This window comes from Hypomesus transpacificus, chromosome 24 (assembly GCF_021917145.1).
Source record: "Hypomesus transpacificus isolate Combined female chromosome 24, fHypTra1, whole genome shotgun sequence".
In the NCBI taxonomy this organism is placed as follows: Eukaryota; Metazoa; Chordata; class Actinopteri; order Osmeriformes; family Osmeridae; genus Hypomesus; species Hypomesus transpacificus.
In genome coordinates, this window is record NC_061083.1 from 4506792 (window position 1) to 4529637 (window position 22846).

General features: G+C 46.8%; 3 protein-coding genes across 11 annotated transcripts; 2 read left to right on the plus strand and 1 right to left on the minus strand.

Annotated features, from left to right (window-relative positions):
- The first annotated feature begins 870 nt into the window (after window positions 1-870).
- LOC124486859 (T-box transcription factor TBX5-like) lies at window positions 871-10092 on the plus strand. 3 transcript variants are annotated; one of them, XM_047048731.1, is made up of 10 exons: window positions 871-1015; window positions 1869-1948; window positions 3907-4062; window positions 4389-4483; window positions 4808-4927; window positions 6201-6348; window positions 6790-6942; window positions 7407-7498; window positions 8910-9139; window positions 9304-10092. In XM_047048731.1, exons 3-10 carry the CDS (start codon window positions 3934-3936, stop codon window positions 9894-9896), a joined length of 1560 nt encoding a protein of 519 aa, XP_046904687.1. In that variant the 5' UTR covers window positions 871-1015; window positions 1869-1948; window positions 3907-3933; the 3' UTR covers window positions 9897-10092. The 3 variants fall into 3 exon arrangements, with proteins under 3 accessions (XP_046904687.1, XP_046904684.1, XP_046904688.1); XM_047048728.1 differs by lacking the exon at window positions 871-1015 and having other exon boundaries at window positions 1820-1948; XM_047048732.1 differs by lacking the exons at window positions 871-1015; window positions 1869-1948 and having other exon boundaries at window positions 3686-4062.
- Window positions 10093-12033: 1941 nt separating this feature from the next.
- On the plus strand, window positions 12034-19991 carry cfap73 (cilia and flagella associated protein 73). 7 transcript variants are annotated; one of them, XM_047048734.1, is made up of 10 exons: window positions 12034-12269; window positions 12579-12658; window positions 17082-17209; window positions 17295-17700; window positions 17904-18009; window positions 18262-18366; window positions 18491-18688; window positions 18832-19053; window positions 19183-19341; window positions 19482-19991. In XM_047048734.1, exons 4-10 carry the CDS (start codon window positions 17645-17647, stop codon window positions 19557-19559), a joined length of 924 nt encoding a protein of 307 aa, XP_046904690.1. In that variant the 5' UTR covers window positions 12034-12269; window positions 12579-12658; window positions 17082-17209; window positions 17295-17644; the 3' UTR covers window positions 19560-19991. The 7 variants fall into 7 exon arrangements, with proteins under 7 accessions (XP_046904690.1, XP_046904693.1, XP_046904689.1 ...); XM_047048737.1 differs by having other exon boundaries at window positions 17621-17700; XM_047048733.1 differs by having other exon boundaries at window positions 12579-12726; window positions 17082-17700.
- A 151-nt stretch (window positions 19992-20142) lies between these two features.
- On the minus strand, window positions 20143-22611 carry iqcd (IQ motif containing D). The gene is made up of 5 exons (XM_047048172.1): window positions 22525-22611; window positions 21392-22073; window positions 20941-21174; window positions 20717-20788; window positions 20143-20538 (listed from the first exon to the last, which is right to left on the minus strand). Exons 2-5 carry the CDS (start codon window positions 22070-22072, stop codon window positions 20257-20259), a joined length of 1269 nt encoding a protein of 422 aa, XP_046904128.1. The 5' UTR covers window position 22073; window positions 22525-22611; the 3' UTR covers window positions 20143-20256.
- Window positions 22612-22846: the final 235 nt, after the last annotated feature.

Here is a 22846-nt window from a genome sequence, read left to right on the forward strand (position 1 = left end):
GAAATGGCACCTCTTGTCTGACACTTGTGAGTGACAGGTTGCTCTGAGGGCAGTCTTGCAGACGTCCTAAATGTTAATGTTCCCACATGGACGCCTTTCTGCTGCTAGTTGCTGAGCCGTCTTGGTCTCACGTCTTTATAGGCTCAGATAATGGGGAGCAAGGTAGAGGGTAGGGTAGCTGTGTTCTCTAAATCTTCCTTGTGAATCATGCCATACTAATTTATCAAATCTATTACGCAATTAAAGATTTGTATTGTGAAGTATTGGGTCGACGCACGGTCAACTTTTCAGTTATTCCACCCGACTGTCATCAAGGTTGCGCGGATTCATGTTCTCTGTATTGACTGAAGTCTACCGCTAGAGGAGGCTACAATTCACCAGACGGCTTTGAGTTAACGCAACTCGTTTTTCAGGTTTCTACAGTCTGCTTTGATGCTTTGACGACTGAAGTGTGATTACGCGACAGACACGGAGGGATGCTGAGGGGAGGGTTGGAATGTAATTGGCTCTGTGTGATGTGATTGTTTGCAGAGGAGTTCGTTGACCTTGACCTCTACTGCACACTCACACACTCCAAACACCCCGTCCAACTTCTGACACTTGATCAGTCAAGTCGGCTGTGTTAGTATGACAAAGCCATGAAAATTTTTTCTCCCGGTGGAAGTTTTTCTGGGAGTTTTTCCTTGTCTTCCTTGAGGGTTTAGGTTGGTTGAGGGGCAGTTCTATGGGCGCATTTGAAGCCCTCTGTGACATGCTTGCGTGTAAAAAGGGCTATACAAATAAATTTGATTTGATTTGATTTGATTTGATTTGATTTGAAAATGCATCTATTTAAGTATCTCTAAATACATAAAATACTACACTACAAATTCAAACAGTTTCATCGAAATGTCATGTTATTGTAGCTACTTTGGAATGTGCCTTTCTTCTGACTTTTTGTTTTCAAGAATACCACCCTGAGGTTAAAGATGCTGCACATGCTTTTGTGTGGGGGAAAAGTCAACGACACAGACAGGTAGGTCACTAGAATTGGATGGTTCAATGCATTTAAGATGATGTATTATAATATTGGCATTATCAAATGACTTCAACCTTGCGCACTTTCAAATTTTAAGAATTTGCAGTCCCACACTTATTCCTCAGACCTATTTTAGAAGGCCTGTAAAATAATTATCACTCTAAATACACATTTGAATATATCGTATTTCTGTAGATACACATGGAATAACTTTAGGTCTATAGCCGTATCCATGATTATATAAAATAATAATAATTTAGTTTTATACTATTACTCAAGTCAATAATTATGGACAGGATACTCGCATTACATTGTTTAAATATTAATTTAATAATATGCTATTTAAATATATAAACCCGTCTTTGAAAACGGGTTAGTCTTTGGAAATTATTGACAGTTAAGAAAATGATCGGCAATATTTTTATTGTACAGTCACATTTACCATGGCATAGGTATACCGTATTTAAGCATTTGGGCCACACATTTAGAACATTTAGATCACAGATCTGATGTCAAGAAGGAATGTCGAGTGAATAAGCTTTTATATAGTAGTCTATCTTTGGTTTTATACTTTCAATAGTGTACTGCACCAAAAAGCATATGGTCATTGTTTGGTGTAATTTAACTTGTATGTCCTTCAGCGAGGTCAGTCTTGTGATGTGCCTTGGGTTTGTCTAGAGCAGACCGAGACTTGATATAGCATCATAACGAACAATCCCCCCCCCCACAATAACCACACACGCGCCCAAACACACACACACATACACCCACACACAGCGCATTTCCTATCCCCATGTCACTTCGAGACTGCCCTCTGCCGAGAAACATAGCCTAGACTATTGCTCCACAGATGACCGTTGAGGACTATTCTAGCCCACAGATCTGCAATCTTCGATGAATGTACCAGCGCACACTTAACAATTGAAGAAGGTAAGGAGTCATTCAGTTTAAGTTTATAGTTGAATGTTTCAAATGTGATATGGAAACGATGGGAAGATATTTGTAACCTATGGCAAAGCATTTACCGAAGAACGCCTTGTGCGTAAAGGGCGCGGGACTGCATGTTTGTATACAAATTCAGACAGAATTACGCGCAGTGTGATGCAAATAACTCACCGACTGCTGTCAATAAAATAAAAAGCACGACAGGCTACTGACAACGGAAAGAATAATGTATAGGTTCATTGAATTTTGAAAATTAATGTGCTATGTTTCCAGTGCAAACCTCCCAAAATGTGGACTTAACCTCACATCGACGGTAGAGATTTGTGTTTTTATTTCTGTACACGTGTGAGTAGGCTGGAACTGCTACATGTTATGAATTTTGGCGTCAAATTCATTTCGCTGAACGGAGACACCCAAATTTGACCGAAAACCATAACGCTTACCTCCCGCTGACCCCTTCAACTTTCAACTCTGGATGACTGCGCGCCACCGGTTTATTCTCTGGATAACCACAGTAATCCAGTCAAAATGATGCACGCGCATTGTAACGAAACGCTGCAACTGACCTGCTTGAAATTAAACACACTTGGTTGACAACTAAATCTTTTTAGCCTCAAACTTAATTCGATGGCTGAAATATAGATTTTGTTTGAGAAGGAGATCGAAGGAGAGCGAAAAAGACGGAGTCAGATGATGGGAGAAGTGGGCCAATGAAATCCATTAAAATATTAAAAATAAACCATAAAACTAGGCCTACTGTTTAGGAGCGATATTTAAAGATAAGCTGGTTGAACGGAAGGCTTCTCGCTTTTGCGTGGATTTGAAATGTGTATACAGTTTGACGGCTTAAGATGGGGGTGGGGACTGGAGAGGGCTGGAATGCTTTGAAACAGATCTTTGTTGATTCGAAGAGAAAATAGACCTACTAAGGCATCTCACTTCGACTCTTGGAGTGGACAGGGTGACGAGCGGAGACGGTGGTGGACCGGATTGACGCAGATATGCCATGGGAAGACGTCTGACAACAAGCAGGGGTAGCAAAAACACTCAGGCTATTTGTCTTTAGCCTAATTTTACATTGACTGAGTTTAGATCATTTGTTGATCTAGGATGTAGGTTTAGGGATTTTGGTGCTGCTGCAATCTAGGAAAATGTGCTGACAGAATACCGTGGCCTGTACTGTACCCTGTTTCAAGGAAATATAGCTGTGGAGGTACGTCTGGAGGCTGGGCCTCAGGTAGGAATGAAGACACCAACCATGCTTTTAAATGTTACCTACATGTAAAATATTTGGCATTTTACAAACCAGCCGGAAAACTATCACCATAAATATAACGAAAACGGGCTAGCCTTCTTCAAATTATTAAACTGACTATTTAATATTGTTAGGCTATGTAAACGCAGCAATATGCATGTTGATTCAAGTAACAATCTGTATGCATGTTAGTATTAATAATCGCATAATGTTATTTCTATGTTTATAAGTGCTGTACTTTTTTTCTTGCTAGTAATATACACGTATTTATGATATAATTGTTTTATTCAACCTTAGAGTGTTTACTTCTATTGTTGTATTTATAGTGGGCTTGTAGACATGTAGTATTATCATGATGATAGGCTACTACTATTATTCTTGTTATTGATTCAAGGATTGCTGATAGAAAAACGTTTCAACAAATTATTGTAACAGTTCAATATTAATATTTAAAACTAAGATTAATATTGTCACACAGTCATTCAATTTGTTCCAGTATTAGATCATATATTTAATCATCAATGCAAATGTGAACCTTTTAAATCCAGGTATATGCAATATAACAATGTCCAATGTTTTAAAATAATGTCAGCATATCATCCAGATTTAAAATATTTAGATAGGCCTGCCATTAAACGTTCATACTATTTTAATAGTTTGCAAACATGTGGTGTGTGTGTCCTGTCAGTGAGTCCCGCGGCATCAGGTGAGTGTGATGGCTAACGGAGGAGACTCGTTTGGCCTTCCGGAGCGCGCAGACACAGACTGCTCGGACACACCAAAAGAGAATAAACCAGAGAATCAGACGCGCGTGTCCTCACCTCAAACCACCTGCGCACAACAGGTAAGAGCAGAGATCCATGTAGGCCCAACTAGGCCCATGTGAATATAGTGCCACCATAGCACGTTAAAGGCTCGTTTTAGTTTTTTTAAACTAAAGATTAAATGCAAGTTAATTTAGGCGATAAAGGAAATTAAGGAACATGTTTTTCGTTATTTAGCCTACCACAGTTTGTTAGTATAGACAAAAAAAAATAGAAAAAATCAAAACACAGTCCAATGTTTGTTGACTCAAGTTTATGTTGCTAAAACATATATGACTAATTTATAAGGCATAAAAATCTACTTTTAAGAGAGTGGTGTACACTGTATTTCTTTTTTCTTTAACAGGGAATGGAAGGAATCAAAGTGTATCTACATGAGCGCGAACTCTGGACTAAGTTTAACGAGGTTGAAACTGAAATGATTATCACGAAGGCGGGAAGGTAGGTCATTGCTCGTTACAAAACGGCCTATAAACATAACATTTAAGATATAACTTCATATATCTCTCATCATGTGAGTCAACACGTCACTTTCTTGGCTGTAACCTATAGGTTTTTACCCAAGTTGCATGATTATGTAAATACAGCTTTTTGGAAAAGTTTTTGTAAAAAATTAAAAACTAAAACTAGATTTTATTAACAATTCCCAAATCTTTAATTAGTCGATATAATGTTCGTAACTAGGCATAAGTAGCCTATAGACTAGATCATCTGGGATGTTCGTTTTCTTAAAACATATTTATTCGTGATGTCTTTCGTTTACAGGAGGATGTTTCCCAGCTACAAAATAAAGGTCACAGGGTTAAATCCCAAAACCAAGTACATTCTTCTAATGGACATAGTTCCCGCAGATGACCATCGCTATAAATTTGCCGACAATAAGTGGTAAGATATTTAGGCTATCTAATCTATTGGATCACATTTTTACAAAGCTTTTTCTTTTGGCATGATCGGTTGACTAATTGGAAACTCAAAACAACGCCTGATGAAGTCAATTAAATGAGGTATTAGATAAACATGCGTGTATATCTGTAATATTTTACATTTGGGCCTATGGTCTACTGCTGAAACTGTTGTACGTGTTTTTGTGCAGGCCGCTGTCAATTTACAAAATTCCAAAGCAAAAAATAGCTTTGGTAAATTGAGAAGAGCTGCAGGTGTATGAATACTTTGGGTCAGGCAAGGGGCAAAATGTGACATCGCTCTGGTGACGTCCTTCTGCCTCCTGGAGCCCTGTGGCCTAGTTACCCGTGCATGCCCGATGCCCTCGTGCCCCCTGTCTCTGCCCGCAAGTTCAATCGCAGTGCTGAGAGTTCATTAGTCGGACAGCCGTGGATTAAAGCGTCCTATTCAAGTCAGCGTCATTATGTAGAGAGTATCCAAATGGAATTTTCCAAGAAAGCTGAGATTTATCAATGCAAATTGTTGTACTTATAAATATGAACATATAGGAATGTTGATAAAACCAAGTATTTGGGGATTTTGAGGAGGTTCTGGTAAATAGTCTGTGAGCGCTTTTTACGCACTGAACGCGCATGGATGGATATATCCCTAAGGGATGTCATGTTACAGTATAACTGTCCTCCAAATATCCGCAGAGCTTGCTGTTTTCTCTACTCTCTGACTGCATAGCGTTAAGGTTTAATAAATATGTTTGCCAATTTGCAGTTCAGTTACCTTTTCTCACATTGTAAACTAGTGAGACTTAGGATATAAGGCACCACATAGCACAACCATGTAGGCCACTGTATTAACATATAGGCCACATTCATTTCGCCTTTTTGTTTGTCCTGAGTAAAGGTGAATAGTTTGAAAATGATGCCAACAAGTGTCCCAAGTGATCGGGCCGACTGAGCGCGAGACATGTGCATTAAGCAGAACCTTTTCGGTTTGATTTTGTGTTTGTAGCGTAGGCCTACCTAATGGCCATATGTAACAGAAACGTGCCAGCTGCTGTTCTCCAGGATAAAATCCTTGAGCGTACAGATGTTTTTATCGGAGAGAAACCTTCCACAGCCGGCGGCAGCGCAGGGTTGAAGCGGCTCTGCCCTGTACGAGTGTGACAGCGCGCGGGGAGAGCGCAGTTCACGAACGGGTCAGACCCGGGACAACTGACAGTCTGCACGAAAATGACTGACCCCATTCTCTTACATCGTAGGTCGGTCACTGGGAAAGCTGAACCTGCGATGCCGGGGAGACTTTACGTGCATGCAGATTCTCCCACCACAGGCGCGCACTGGAGCCGCCAGCTAGTGTCCTTCCAGAAGCTCAAGCTCACTAATAACCACCTGGACCCGTTCGGTCACGTGAGTGATTCGGCCTAACTTATGTTACTGTAACAATAGAGACAATCATTCATGTGTAGGCCTATACAATATGTGGTGTGCCATAATGAATGTTAATTCCATATTAATCCTATGATAGAGGCCCTTCCTACTACAGTAGACAGGCTACAGCAGACAACAACCAGCAGAAATGATTTCAAAGAAATTTGAGGCCATTAGCTAATGGCCATGGCTGGTGGGACTGTCACAGCAATTAAACTGAGGCTAACACACAGACACACACACACACTATAATCGCACAGTTATGTCAATACCCTCACAATTGCCACATGGCAGTGAGGCCTGTTGTTCGTGAAGTAAGTTGATTTCAACATAGGGTTGAAACTCTTATAATTTCACCATGATGTTTGTCATTCCTTTTTTCTTTCTTCTGTTGGTCAATTTACACTGATTCTATTACAGATTATATTGAACTCCATGCACAGATACCAACCCCGCCTTCATATCGTGAAAGCTGATGAAAACAACGGATTTGGATCGAAGAACACCGCGTTCTGCACGCATGTGTTCTCAGAGACTGCCTTCATTGCAGTGACATCATACCAAAACCACAAGGTATGGCGTTACTAAAACCATACATGTTTGTCCAAACCAGTACTTTCAAATGTAGACATGTTTGATATCCTTGTTAAATATTACAAATGCTTCTTGTAATCGCTTGTTGAAATGATTCGTATGGAATACTGGCATACTGAAGTATCAGGGTTTATTTGTTCAGGTTGATGTTGTGAATGTGAATCAGCAGGCCCTTCTTCAGCCACTGGTGTAATACACAGTGTCAGGTTATTTACTCAATCTCTCTCTCTCTCTCTCTCTCTCTCTCTCTCTCTCTCTCTCTCTCTCTCTCTCTCTCTCTCTCTCTCTCTCTCTATCTCTCTCTCTATCTCTTTCGCTCTCTCTCTCTCTGTGTAATGTGGCAGCTATGACCTCGTTCTTTTTCTTGTTCATCTATGTTATTGTTCCAGCTCTGTGTGTGTGTGTTTCGGCTGAAATGTAACGTAGTGTGTTCTGTTCCCCAGATCACCCAGCTGAAGATAGAGAATAACCCGTTTGCTAAAGGCTTCAGAGGGACCGAGGACATGGAGCTTCACCGTATGGCCAAGATACAAGGGTGAGCACAGCTCTCCATACCTCCTCCTCTCTCTCTATCCTCCCTCTCTCTCCTCCTCTCTCTCCTTACTTCCCCCTCTCTCTCTTCTCCCTCTCTCCTCCTCTTTCTCTCTCTCTACCTCCCCTTCTGTCTCCCCCTCTCTCTCCGTCCCTCCCCTTCTCTCTCCGCCTCTCTCTCCCTCTTCCTCACCCTCTCTCTTTCACTCTTTTTCCCTCTCTCCCTCTTCTCCTCCGTCCCCTCTACCCGTCTGTCTCTCTCCCCCTACATCTCCCCCCCCCGCGCTGCTCTCAGGCCTGATGTAAGGCAGCCCACTTTACAGTTGAACAGCAGTGGTTATGATGGAGTGCAGATGGTCCCCACCTGACCCCCCTCCCTCTGTGATGACATGCAAGTGTATGAATCAGCCTGCAAGGTAGAGATCTCAGCCCCTTTTCAGCCAGGCTATCTGGGAACAGTACTCCAACTCTCCCTGGAAGTGACTATATTAACTGTGTCTGTACCTGTGTTCTTGCTCTGACTTCTGACTTTAGAAGGCACCGGAAAAACCTTTGTATGTTGTGTTTCCGAGTGTGGCTCATGCTCGCACCCACTATTCCTGAGGCAGGCCATGCAAAAGGTTGAGGCAGTCGCTAATGTAGTGATGTTGTGGCTGTTAAGTGTTGGTCCTAATCTCAGTTGATGTGCTAAATGTGTCAGGCGGTGTAGGGGTGGGTGTCACGAAGAGATAGTGTCACATTGTGGAAAAGGGGGTGATACAGAGGAGGTGACAAAGGTGGAGAGAAGAGGTGAGATGGAGGAAGGGGTGGGGGGACGAGGGGGGATGGAAGGGGTGAGATGGAGGGGGTGAGATGGAGAAGGGGTGGGGGGGAGGGAAGGTAGGGGTGGTGGAGGGGACGTGAGGGGACGAGAGAGTCCTGGGTTACAGTGGGTCTCTGGTCGTTGAGGGGAGAGAGGCTAGTGGGGCAGAGTCTATCTGAAGTGACATACGGCCACAGACTTATTTTTAGATCAGCACATTATCTCACAGCACAGTGTGTGTATGTGTGTTTCTGTGTCACTAGAGGATGAGAGGCAGAGAGACACTGCCCACTGTTTCCTGCATAGCACGAGGTCAATGAGATGTCACAGTGTACAACGAGAGAGAGAGAAAGAAAGAGAGAAGAGAGAGAGAGAAATAAAGAGAGAAGAGAGAGAGAGAGATTCAAGGAAAAAAATAAAAACATACTTTACAGATTTCATAGTAGTGGGAGAGACTTAATTGATTTAGTTATTTTATAAATGAAGCGTGTCAAATGGAGTTATGGTCCATTTTAAACCAAAAACATACAACACAGGCATCAGGATCATCTGTGTTGGTCAAGTTTTTAAACATCCTTTTTCCCTACATCTCCTCGGTTCCCCTCCCACTCAGTAAGGACTACCCAGTGGTGCCCCGCAGCACAGCGCGTCAGAAGGCTGTATCCAGGGGGAGTCCGTACAAGGGGGACGGCCAGGGCCTCAGTTCCCCGGAGGGACTGGGAGCCCCGTTTCCCTGTGAGAACGGGGTGAACGGCAGCCCCCAAGAGCTTCTCACCTCCCCTTTGGCCCCCTACGGCCTCCCCCATCCTCACCAACAGGCCTACCACTGCACCAAGAGGACAGGTGTGTAGTTTCACTCTCAGCATAATTGAACAGTGAAGTCGTTAGCAAATGCTAACCGGCTAATTGTTTGTATGTTGTGGGAATTGCTTAAAAAAAACGACAGCGTTGCTCCTGTTTTGGAACTGTGTTCAGTCATGATTGCGTGTCTCTGTTTCTCTCCACAGCGGACAATAGCGGTTCTGCAGGAGACCAGCAGCATCTGTACAGGAAGTCTTTTATCGAGAGTTCAAGTGAAGACGAATCCTACTACCGCCCTGCTCCCTACCCTCCTCTCCTCCCCCCTCCCCCCGGGCTGCCCCACCAACACCAACCACCCTTGGGACTCTCTGGCTCCCCCTACAGCCTGGAGGGGGGACAGCGCCAGGCATGCATGTTCGCCGGTTCGGAGCCCAGGCTTGAGGACCTGAGCTGTACGTCTTGGTCTTACGGCTGCCCTTTGACCCCTGCCATGACCCCTATGGACCCCTACCCCACCTTCGCCTCCCACACCCCCTACAGCTCCAGCCCTAGGGGCTCTCGGCTCAGCTCTGTAGCCCACCAGGGTTCACCTCCCCTGGGGGAGTCTCTCTCACATGACCCCTACCAGACTCAGACCTCAGGACCGCCCTCTCAGACCCCCCAACACCCCCACAGCAGGCAGCTCAGCCCACACCTGGGAGAGTACCCTGGCTACTCCACCAACCTCACCCCTCCCCTCTACCACACACTGGACACACACAGTAGGGAAGGACTCCCAGAGTGGAGTGAAGCCACCTGATTGGACCAGAAGTCTGTTCGGTAACAGGGCAACGACTTTTGATTGATGGTTAGGGCTTCTACGGTACATCTGTCACTCACATGACAGCCTCGGTTCTAGCCTGATGAGAGATTGCAGTCTGTCGGCAAAGTTGACAGTTTAAAGTGTGCCCAGTCCTATGCTGTGTGAAGAGATGTCTATTGCTGTTTGTGATCCCCCCCCCCGACCCCCCCCCCCCCCCCCCCCCCCCTGTGCTCCATGGATCATGGGACTGTCACAGTGAATTCCTTCCCCCTTTGACTCGGAAACCCTGCGCTCGTAGGAACCTACCACAGTGGAACCTGCAAACCTGGAGGCCGAACAGAGAAGAACCCCCTTATGGATCAACATCTCTTATGTGTGTCATGAATCATGAATCATGAATCATGTGTGAATCATGAATCCCAGATGAGAAATGCTAATGTTTGCACTCCGAACTCGGTGTTATCCTGTCCAGAAGTCCCTCAGTGTTTCTTTTGTGGTTCAGTTTAACTTTGTGACATCAGTCCCCCCTCTACCTCCCTACCCCCTCCTCCTGACCCGTATATGTCCAGTGTGGTGTTGTGTGCTGTCAGTAGACACTGTTCCTATCCAGCCATGCTTCTTTCACTGTAGAGTAAATTAGCTCAGTTTTCACAGACCAGCCTGAGGGGAAATTGATTTCTACCGTTGTGTGCTGAAGCAATGCCATCTGTTTGTGTGTGTCTGTACTGTACACGTGTAAGCGTGTGTGTGTTGCGAGAGAGAGCGAGCGAGAGAATATCTGTGTGTGTGCATACGTGTGCATGTGAGTTTCTACAGTATATTTGCACAGTGTGCACGTGTGTATCTGTTGTGTGTTTGTGTGTGTGTGTGTGTGTCAGCTCAGCTCAAGACTGCTGTGGATTCATTCCTAGTGAGACAGGCTACAGTGGCTGCAGGCGCTACACCAGAGAGATAAACAGTTTGTTTAGACCATGCCAGGGGGGCGCAGGACCTGAACACACTGTTCCCCGTGCATTCTGGGTAACTGCACATTGCAGCGTCACACAGCTGTCACCGCTGTCCTCTCTGTCACCCCAAACCGACCAATAAAAGCTGTACTCCGCCCAGAGCTAGCCAATCAAAGCTCTCTAGTCGTATCATGTGTTTGTTGATGAATCATTCATGAGATCAGTATAAGCTCTTGGTGGTTAGAAGGCTCTCCAAAAGGACATGTTTTTTTTGGGGGGGGGGGAATGTGCATCATGTCCTCCAGTGACCGCAAAGGATTTATGCCTGTCTCTTACTGAAATCCTAATTGGCCCACAACCCCCACCCCTGCCTCATCTACTCCCTGCCTCCCTACATGCCCCCTGTAGTGCTAAAGCGATTGGCCTTCTTAATTTATATCCGTCTCATTGTCTATCTCTCTCTCTTTCTCTGCCTCTCTCTCTTTTTCTCTCTTACGTAATCCTAGACATATTATTGAAGGCTCAAACACAGTGATGTTTGCTTATCCTACCGTTTGTAAGGATCCCTGAGATGTAGTGTTAGTTTGTTTTTGTACGACCTAGATGTTTCAGAGGGAAGCTCTCCTTCATGTGCTGGTATACATGGCCAGTTGTCCATGATGGACTCTGATTACGGACCTAATGGTGCTAACACTGGTGACAGAAGGCGGCAGGCATAGGAGGCGTGTGTGTGTGCGTGTGTGTGTGTGTGTGTGCGTGGGTGTGTGTGTGTGTGTTTGGAAATGTGGGTGTGCGCAATCAATTGAAAAGGTCTTTCCAGGAAGTGCTTTTTGTTCATTATTGTTCTTGTTTATAGTATTTATTGACATTTCTTTTTCTAGTCTAGTTCTGTGGTGAAATTGTTAACTGATAGTGTTTGAGGTGTTTTAAAGTTCTCATAAATATTAGTTTCTTGCTCCTAACGTCCATCCCTGTTGACCACAGCCTGTCATAATAACTGAGTTGTTAAATATTCCATTCTGATGTACATAAACACTAATTTATACATAGCACTGAAATAAATATAAGAGCATTTTGAAAATTCAGTCTGTTGTCTTGGACCTATTTCCCCTGCATGCAGGAACCTGATGTAGAAGCATTGTGTTCCCAGGGGGTTATTTAAAGGACGCTCAACACCTGATAAGGAAGTGACACTCTACCAGTTACATGGCAGTTTATCGGTCCCGCTGTGATGCAAAGACATCCTTCCACTTGTCTGTAAAGGCCACATCATAAGATCATCTTTATCATTCATCTGCTGTTGCTGTTATTGGCTCCTACCAACAAGAGGAACTCTGGGAAGGGAAGAGAGGAGAGAGGACTGGAACCTCTATGGTTGGAGCCCGCCTGACCCCCGACCTGCCCTGTCAACACCGATAAAGAGGTTTGAACTAAACAGCGTGTGTGTGGTGTGTGTCCCCGCTCTGTGTGTGTGTGTGTGTGTGCCCTGTGTGTTTGGATGTGCCCTGCGTGTACCCTGTGTGGTGTGTGTCCTGTGTATGTGTCTGTGTGTGAGGCTGTCTGTGTGCGGTGTGTGTCATGCTTGTGTATGAGTGTGTGTGGGTGTGTATGTAAGTGTGTGGTGGTGTGTGTGTGTGTTTGGTGGTGTGTGTGTGTAAGTGTGTGGTGGTGGTGCTCGGGTAGAGTGCGTGCGTGCTCCTCTTATCTCTGACAGCTTGTTTGGCATCTCCAGTCTCCTCCAGCTGGGCCGTCTCACAGACAACCTGCTTCCCACAGACAGGAGGGCTTGGCTGGGCTGGAGCACACAGCAAGGTGGGGTGTGTGTTGGTGGTCCCTCTTCTTTTCTCCTCAAACCCACCTCCCTCTTTTGAGGATTTAAGGTATCACGTTTCTATTATTTTCGCACAGGGTTAAGGGCCCTCACACCTGCTAACAGTTCACATACAACCCCCCTCCCCGTCCCCTGCCACAACCCCCCCCCCCCCCACACACACACACACACACACACACACACACACACACAACACCCTCACAAATGCTTCTAACGCTGCACTTTACAAGAAACCCGATAATCAAAATATTTAAATATCTTTGCTGCACAGAGAATTCTTCGCTCTCTCCCCCTCTCTATCTTCCCTTGGCTCTCCCCTGCCTCTCTCCCCTGCCTGCCTGCCCCTCTCCCCTGCCCCTCTCCCCTGCCTCTCTCCCCCGCCCCTCTCCCCCGCCTCTCTCCCCTGCCTCTCTCCCCTGCCTCTCTTCCCTGCCTCCCTCCCCTGCCTGCCTCTCTCCCCTGCCTGCCTGCCTCTCTCCCCTGCCTGCCTCTCTCCCCTGCCTGCCTCTCTCCCCTGCCTCCCTCCCCTGCCTGCCTCTCTCCCCTGCCTGCCTGCCTCTCTCCCCTGCCTGCCTCTCTCCCCTGCCTGCCTCTCTCCCCTGCCTGCCTGCCTCTCTCCCCTGCCTGCCTGCCTCTCTCCCCTGCCTGCCTGCCTCTCTCCCCTGCCCCTCTCCCCTGCCTCCCTCCCTCCCCTGCCTCCCTCCCTCCCCTGCCTGCCTCTCTCCCCTGTCTCTCTCAGACACAGTGGGGTCAGGGGTTAAGCAGGCGGCTCTTCAGAAGCTCTGGTCCTCCTTAACCCTTTGTCTCCATCATGCGCCAGTCTGCTGAGAGTGGAGCCCCCCAGACGGCTCCCAGGGGCCCCTCCTCGGCTTCAGCAGAGGATGGATCACGTCTGTGCTACATCAGCAGCACAGCACAAACCTCGATGAGCGATACGATTGCGCGTATATTTATATGTTGTGTGTGCGTGCAGATGTGTGTGTGTGTGTGTGCGTGTGTCTGCGACGGTGTGTGTGTGTACATAGAGGGGTTCGGTCCAGCTGTTCCAGTAGACTCTCCCAGATACACTGGTCTGACCAAAGACAGATGAGCCAAGTGATCAAAGACCCTAAGTGGTGCTTATCATTATCTCTCTACTCCCCCACCCCACCCCCACCCCCACCTCCCCCCCGCCTTTCACCCTTTCAATGCCATTCTTCCCATCACTATTTTCAGCCTGGTATTTGAGGCAAATTGCTGCTCTGTTTTTTCTCTCTGATTTTCATCTCTGGTGAGTTCCTTCAGTACGCACACATACCTATGCGCACATACACCCATACACACATATTCTCAATTCAACAGTTGTCTGCCACGAATAATACATTTTTGTGTTTGGAAAGAATGACATTGTGTCATTTTTTAATTCCCATTCTGGAACGGTTGGTTTTTTAGTCTTCTGTCTCCTACCTTTGTTTCCTGCAGAAGGTAGAAATGCTTTCAGGTACTTGTTTTCGGTTTCGGTTCCTCTCCCGCTTAAAGTACTGCGATTAAGGTCTAATCAGAATCTCCTCGTCTTAAGATAAGAGATATCTGCGTGCTTCAGACCGCTTCTCCAGAGCTCTGTGAAACATTTGTGGGATATTCAACCCTTAATTGGAGAGACAAAAGTGGTCAGAGATGCAGTGTAATTGACAAAGTTGATTATGCTCTGTGATGGGTTGGCTTGTCTGTGATTGCTCTGGAGGCACTAGGACCCAGAGGGGAACACCGAGGGAGGGAAGCCACATCACCCCAGAGGCATGTAAAACACAGAGCAGACTGTGTTAATTTGGTACATTCATAAACATACAGTACTACTATAAGCCCCCCTGTGACAGGGAACCACCATTTGCAGGAACTCTGCAAACTCAAGTCCCATCCACAAGGGAAGGTTTATTTGAACGTAGCTAATGTCCATTCTATAAATTCCAGTTCCCTGGTTTAAAAGCCCTGAGTGGTAATGCCATTAAGCTGTGTATCGTAACGAGACCACGGATGGAAGCTAATTCGCCCAAATGAGAGTTTATGGCTGAAATAGTCATGAGTTCCCTGGAGTAGATCTTAATATGAGAGCAGGAGCTGTCAGAGATTAAAGAGGACAAAGACCACTGGTGTGTGTGTGTGTGTATGCGTGTGCGTGTGTGTGTGTATGGGTGACTGTGTGTATGGGTGACTGTGTGTGTGGGTGACTGTGTGTGTGTGTGCATGCACGTGTATGTGCATGCATGTGTGTGTGTGGGTGCCTGTGTGTGTATGTCTGTGCGTGCGTGTGTGTGTGTATGTTTGTGTGTGTGAATGTGTGCGTGCAGCCGTGTGTAGTCCGAAGACAAAGGGAGGGGTCACAGGTCAGACACACAGCAGACAGACCAGCGCAGGGTCACATGGGTCAGCCTAACATGATCAGGCCCTTCTTTATCTGCTGTTTCCTCCATACCACGGGGGTGATAGCACCTCCCTATCAGCCCTGCTCTTCAAGCCCCTGGCCCGGGCCGCTTTCCCTGGCCCAGGCCTCTCTCCTTGGGCCCGTCCACGTCCACATCCATGCAGTTCTATTTCTACGACCCACAGCATGCTGAACGAGGGATTAGCGCCGGGCAGACAAACACATGTACTTATACACACACATGCACAAACGGACACACACACACACAAAGACCGCCATACGAACATACGCTTGATAGAGTATAGAGGAGAGACGCGACCCCCCATTGGGTGATGAGGGGGGTTAGGGGCCGACATGGAGCCAATGTCCTGTCCGATTACAGCCAGAGGACTGGAGAGGCATGCTAATCCTCTCTCCCCTCTCTCACACGCACACACACACGCACACACATAGTGACACACACACACCGACACACCGCAGTTTGTGTGTCTGGATGGCGGCACGCAGCATAATGATATCACTAACGGCACACTGTTGCTCTGTTTGGACAAGAGGTCATGCCACTTGGACAAAAGGTCACAAATAGAGGTAGCCTCGCATGAACACACACACACACACACTTACATGCATTTCTCTTTTTTATATATACAATCTAATACATAAATATATGTATGTGTTTACATCTAAAACATATATAAATGTGTGTTTTGATGTAGATAAATAAGCTCCAGGGTGTGGGCAGTGGAGGTCCATCCTTGTAGCCCCACAAAGGCCTCCCTTTCCCAGCCCGGCCTCTCTTTCCCTGGCCCTGCCAGCCCCCCTGGCTCCCCTGGCTCCCATGTCTCCACATGTGAACCAGGATGTCAGCAAACAAGCCGACAAGACCACTGCTGAGACACAAACACAACAACACAAACATCCATAAACAAACAAATGCATACACAGCCCCCCCCTCACCCCCCCTAGTTCCCCAACCCCGACATGCACACACACACAGCAAACCTCCTTCCCAACGAAACTCCATTGCACCCCCATACACCCCCCCCACCCCAGCCTCAGAGCCTATTGTTCCAGCCCTAAAGCATTGTTTTGTGCTGGACGGGGTATTGTCTCTCATTCCTAATAGATGAGCTTGGAGAGTATGAAGGCCCTTTCTCTGACAGGGTCATTAGCATAAACACAGACTTCCTCTCAGCATCTGTTTGTATCGGGCTGTTGACCCTTAATAATGGATCCCTAAATGTTTATCACCTATCCACTGGAGTGTAAGCCCGTGTCTATATGTGTGTGTGTGTGTGTCTGTGTGTGTGTGGTTGAGCCACCATCCTACCTATCGTATATACTGCATCAACGGTATTCTTCCACTACCCTAATGCACCCTCCTCCTCTCCGCTCCTCTCCTCCCCAAACATGTACAAATAATCAACTCTGCGCTGATGCCTTCAAATATTCATCTCCTGCCCTCATACCCCTGGCTGTTAAAAGGTCTGCAGATGTTTACATGGGTGTGAAGTCCACATCTCCACAGCCTCACACACTGTCTCTGTCACCAAGCACAACGCGCTTTTATTCTGATAGCATCTCTCCATTAGCATTAATAAAGCCCCTGTGCGTGTGTGTGTGTGTGTAGCGTGCTTTCTGCTCATCAAAAATGGATTCAGCTGCATCCCCACTACCAGCTCTGTGTGTTGTTGTTTTTCCCCTTCGCTAACTCTCTCTCTCTGTAAGTGTGTGTCTGTGTGTGTGTGTGTGTGTGTGTGTGTGTGTGTGTGTGCGTGTGTGTGTCTGTGTGTGTGTGTGTGTGTCTGTGTGTGTGTGTGTGTGTGTGTGTGTGTGTGTGTGTGTGTGCGTGTGTGTGTGTGTGTGTGTGTGTGTGTGCGTGTGTGTGTGTCTGTGTGTGCGTGTGTGTGTCTGTGTGTGTGTGTGTGTGTGTGTGTGTGTGCGTGTGCGTGCGTTTGCAGATGCATTTCTCTGGTGATGATGTCTGCCTCACCTAATCCTAGACATCCCACCTGACGTGCCTAATGCAGGAACGACAACGCGGGCCAACTCGCACTGTGTTTGTCTGAATGCCTCTCTCCTCTGTCACCGGGGGAAGCAGGGACGTGGCCAACGCCACGAGTACGGCAAGGTGATTCCAGAGCCACGTCTTGTCTAAAGCTTTCACTTAGTGGTTAGTGAAGTCACTGTGTGTGTGTGGTGTGTGTGTGTTTCAGGAGATTTACGTGTGTGACACAGAGGACAGAAATGTGTGAATTCACAGCTTCCAGATGACACTCCTCCATTTAGGAGGGCAATCTGTCAATCAGCTGAATACACCTTCAGTCGTGTCGGCCTCCACGTCAGAAAGATCTGGTGTGCTGTTTTGGATGGAATACAAGATCCAGCCACACGAGGCTCCAAGAGCTTTGTGTGTGTGTGTGTGTGTGTGTTGCCATAGAAACAGAAACACACAGCAAAGTAGAAAGATTGAACCAACTCCAACAGGAAAGTTTCCTTACCAAAGTTACTCACCGTCGTTTATCACCCCGGCTGGTTGAAGGATTCTCCAGACACAGGAAACAGAATGGCCCTGAACCTGGAGGATTATTTCAAGACAGTCTTTGAAGAACAACTCTCAAAGTGAGTGCGTGTGTGTGTGTGTCAGAGACATTTTAATTTATTTAAATAAAATAAATACAACATGGCACTCGAATCCCTATGGACCTCAAAGGACCAAACGTTTGTGTGCAAGTTAATGCAAAACATTGTCTTGTGTATGTAATCGGCATGTCCACCTTTGTGTGTGTGTGTGTGGGTGTGTGTGTACATGTACGTGTGTGTAGGAAGGTGCCAGGGAGGGAGAGAGATCTGATGACAGGTGCAACGCGTCTGTTGGAGAAACGGAGTGAAATCACCCAGGTGGACAAACGGCTGAAGACTCACAGAGAGGTGCTCACGACTAACCTTGCACGCTCACCATGAGCTTCATCACACTCAATGACCGCAACTGCCAGACGACTGACAACAGAAGCTTCCCTCTTCTGTGTTCCTGCTATCTGTGATTGTCTGAACCTGTTTTTGTCCTCGTGTGACGATGAATCTGTGGCGGTCGTGCCATGCCAACGGTTTTAACAGTCCTGGTGTGTCTTTCTGGTATGTGTGTGTTTGTGTGTGTGTCTGTGTGTGTGTGTGTGCACACAGGAGTTTGAGCTGAAAAAGCAAAGTTTCGTACAACAGAGAAAGGAGTTGATGATGAAGGAGGAGTCGCTGAAGGAGTCTCTCCTCAAGTTTGACAAATTCCTCAAAGTCTGTGTTTACAAACCCTCCAACTGGAGGTTCTCCCTGACATTACAACCTTTCTCATCGAATCTGCAGTGTTTCATTGAACCTTGTTGGACCAGCGGGTGACAATGTCTCAACCACTCTTTAGGAAAACGATGCCAAGCGAAGTCGCGGAGCTAAGAAAGCAGAGAAAGAGAGGGAAGCTGTCCTGCAGAAGGAGGCAGAGATCGAGAGACTGAAGGACGAGTGTGCGATCCTTGAGGCCCGAAGACAGACACTGCAGGGCAGAGTGGAGAGGAGCGCCCTCTACTGGAACTTCCTGGAACAAGTCCTTCGAATGTCAAAGGTACACCGGTTCAACAAATCACATCAAACATTATGTGAGTAGTTGTGCAAAACTTTTATGGGGAATAAAGGAAGCTGACGTCTTCCAATGAAATCAGGTAAGTTGCGATGTAGTTATTGTGTGTGTGTGTGTGTGTGCCTCAGTTCGAGGAGGTTTGGGAGCTGCTGGGTCGCTTCGAGACCCTGGTGACCACCAGGGACCAGCTGAGACAGAGGGAGATTGAGGTCCAGGAGCAGGTGGACAGCCTGAGAGGAGCCCTCCAGAGATACACGGACCAGCAGAGCTGTCTGCTGGTGCACAACAACAACCTGCTCTCCCAGCTCCAGAGCCAGCTGGACCAGGCACGCTCAGACGCTCTCCGATGGGTGGGTGTCAGACATCCTCAATCCAACACAGAGCAGACACGATCGATTGGATTTCTAAGGGACTGTCGCTGGATTTTGATCTTTTAGTCTTGTTCACGATTGACATGGACGCTCTCCTTTTTAATTCAGGAGAGCAAGTGGAATCACATCCAGACCACAGCGGCGAAGGAGACGCTCCTATTGGGCCAGATCAAAGTGGTGACCCTTAACCTGTACCACATGACGGGTGGGCAGACTGACCAGGAAGAGGGTGTGGCCATTGACAACACGGAGGCGCAGCTAGATAAGGTTGGTCGTTTCCCAATGATGTAGCACGTGCCTAGGTCGGCCTGGGCCATCTAAGGTCAGGGTCATCTGGCTGCCGTTAATCTCCACTGGTATGTCTAACAGCAACAGCACCATTCATCACTGTGGTCTCTCTGCTTCAGATACAGCTGTTCATCAAGGACCAGGCAGCCATTGTGAGCCACATCCAAGGTCAGAATCCCGCAGATGACAAAGAGTGAGGAGGTGAAAGATGATCAAGAAGATTCCGGAACAATTCCAGCTGACTGTGTGGAGACTGTGGAGAAAATGGGACGTCCCACATGTTGTGAATGGGCTGTCGACTGTGGAGCAGGGAGGCCTGCCTGGGTTGGCCGTCTGGTTTGGGGCCGTTCCAACCACTGAACAATCTAAGCTGTGCTGCCACCTTGTGGTTGGGGGGGGGAAAATGTCTAATATGTGCCAAACTCAACTTTTACCACAATGGTTGTGATGGATATTCATTCTTTTCATTCTTTTTTTTTTTACATAACTCATACGCAATTCTGTAATTTTGTATGTTTATTTGCATAGCTATTACAATTGGAAGTTTTCCTTCCAATTATTAATTTGAACTGCTTTATATGTTTCGATCATGAGATTCATTTCTGCATTTTATAATAAACTGAACTGATATTATATATTCATATCTGATTTATATATCTATATACATGTACACACACACACACACACATTAAAACACAATATAACATGAGTCATCAAGCAGCATTATAGGAGCGGCATTTAATAGGAAATCATCTCAAATGAATAACAAAGATAAAAAATAACACTCAAATAAATCCCCCAGGTACAGTATATGAAATGAAAAAACCTGCAGTGACCACGTACTGGTCACTGGTGTAGAGCTCTTCAGAACAGCGGGTAGGAAATCCACCGGCTCTATTTGCCCTTCTTGCCTTTGCCCTTCTTGCCCTTCTTGGCCTTGCCCTTGCCCTTCATGGCCTTGCGGACGCGGTGGCCTCTCCACATGGCCTGGATCTGGGTGGCGGCTTTGCTCTTCAGCTCCAGCACCCTCCTGTCCTCCTCCCTCCTCTCCTCCGCCAGGCGCCTCTCCTCCTGGATCTGGCTGAACTCCACCTCCAGGACTGCGTAGGCCTCCTCCAGCTGCCTCAGCTCCTCCTTCTCCTCCTCAAACACGGCCATCATGTCTTCCAGCTCCAGCTGGGAAAAAGGAGGGGTAGACAGGTGGGGATATGGGATGAGACGGGATCTAACGCCACCCCACACCCCACCCACAGAAGACAGAGGGGGCAGAGAAAAATGGAATGCATTTGGAAACGTGAATAACTGTGTTTGAATGTCTGTCGTCTGAGTCTCGGTGTCGTCATGGATACTCTACCTGTTTCTCTCCCATGTCAGCGTCGTACTTCTGGATCCAGTTCTCGATCTCTGTCTCCACCTTGTACTTTTTCTACCGCCAGAGGGGCAGAGTGCAAGATTACTGGCAGGTTCAGACATTCGATTTTGGGTTGGAATGTTTTTTTAACTCCCAAATAAAAATGTAAGATGAAGATTCCAACTGATAAGGGATGCGGCTTGCTGGGAAGACCTTTAAAGACTGACCTTTCGAAGAGTGGTCTCCACCTCACGGTTCTCTGCAATCAGGTTGTTGAGCTGGACTCTCAGCTGATTGGCCTCTTGCTGCATGCGACTCTGCTTCCCCTCCGAGGTCTTGGCGTCTGATTGGCTCTGCTTCTCGGCGTCCTGCTGCATTCTCAGCACAAAGTCCTCCGAGATCTTCTCCATCTGGTGCAGGGAGCTCTTCAGCTTCTTGATAACCTCGTTCTTCTTGTCAATCTGAGAGAGAGAGAGAGAGAGAGAGAGAGAGAGAGAGAGAGAGAGAGAGAGAGACAGAGAGAGAGAGAGAGAGAGAGAGAGAGAGAGAGAGGAGGAGTATAGGGTGGTAGAGGAGAAATGACCATTTCCATTCGGAAGAGGGAATATCTTGCACAGAGAGCTCATCTTTGTACCAAACAGACAGTGTTTTTCTGGTGGGTTTTAGGTGCCTCGGTACCTCTGTGTCCCTGTCCTTAATGGAAGCGCCCACTTCGGTTCCCAGCGTAGCTACCAGCTCCATGTTGTTTTTATGCCTCAGAGACACTTCCCGCATGTAGCATCTCTGCTCCCTCTCCTCTGTGGGGCTGGTCAACAGCTTCTCCAGTAGCACCCCCTTGAGCTCCATCAGCCCCCCCAGGACAGCCTGCATGCCTCCACTCACCCCTGGTGGTCCCTTCAGGGCGCCCTCCCCTCTCACCGCCGCCCCTCCCAGAACGCGTCTGGCGGCCGGTTGGTCTCGGAGCAGACGCAACACTTTCTTCAAGGAGCTCTGGATGGCTTTTTCTCCCTGGATTCTTCCCCCCCCCACGGCCTCACCACCGGGTGTCCTCTCCAGACTCGCCAGCCTCTCTTCAAGAAGCCGGTGCTCCCTTAGGGCCCCGGTCACTTCCTCTCCCAGCCCCCCTGACAGATCCTCCAGGTGGGCCAGCACAGCTGGCAGTAAAGCCACTTGCTCCACCCGACTGATGCATTCGTCCAGCACCCCGGCTATTCGCTTGGTCTCCAGAGACGACAGCTTCGTCTTTGAGGGGTCCAGGATCTTCAGCGAGTCTTCTCGTGCCTTGGCCTTGGGCTGAGGGCAGTGGAGCAGGGTCTGGGGGGCGACATCCTCTGTGGGCAAGGCCGCCTCTACTGACATGCTAAAAAAGAGCCACTGTTAATTTTACATTTCACTTCACTCCAAGAGATTTACTGACCAGAAACAGAATCAGAATTCTGTTTATTCGCCATGTGTGTTATACAAACACGGAATTTACTGTGGCAGGAAGGTGCAAACACTAAACATATACGAATCTTAAATTAAGTAAAGGTACAAAAGTTGAACTATTCCTAAGAACTAAACAATCTAAGAATAAAACAATTTAAATATACATAAAATATATGTAAAAATAAGAATGATAAGATGACGCATGTACATCTGTCTCAATGACAATCTATTTCGAGTTTTTTGCTACTCTAGCTAAATTAGCCATCTTGCTCCAGTGCAATAATGAACTGTTAAAGGGGTGTCTAACTAACTGAGCACTATTAAGCTTTTTTGTTGTTGTTGATGTGTTAGAATATGTCACTTATTTTAAGGAACCTACTTACCTCTTACAAACCTATCTTTTTTAAATAAAGTTTATAACAACTTTAGCTAGCGCTAGCTAGGTATATTGCCCGCATTGTTTCAGTCTCTCCAAGAAAATAATTATAATTGTGTTGATGGTTCACGCCATGGTTGCTAGGATACAGCATGCATCCGCTGTCTAGATACTTTCAAAACTGGAGGGTATTTCGGTGAAGGCACCAACATTGTTGCCATATATTGATTTAATTAGTATTTATTGCACCGATATAAGCTGTCTATTAGCGGACCTATTTGGTAAAATGGTAAATATCATATGATAAAAGTCAGATCGACATTAATTTC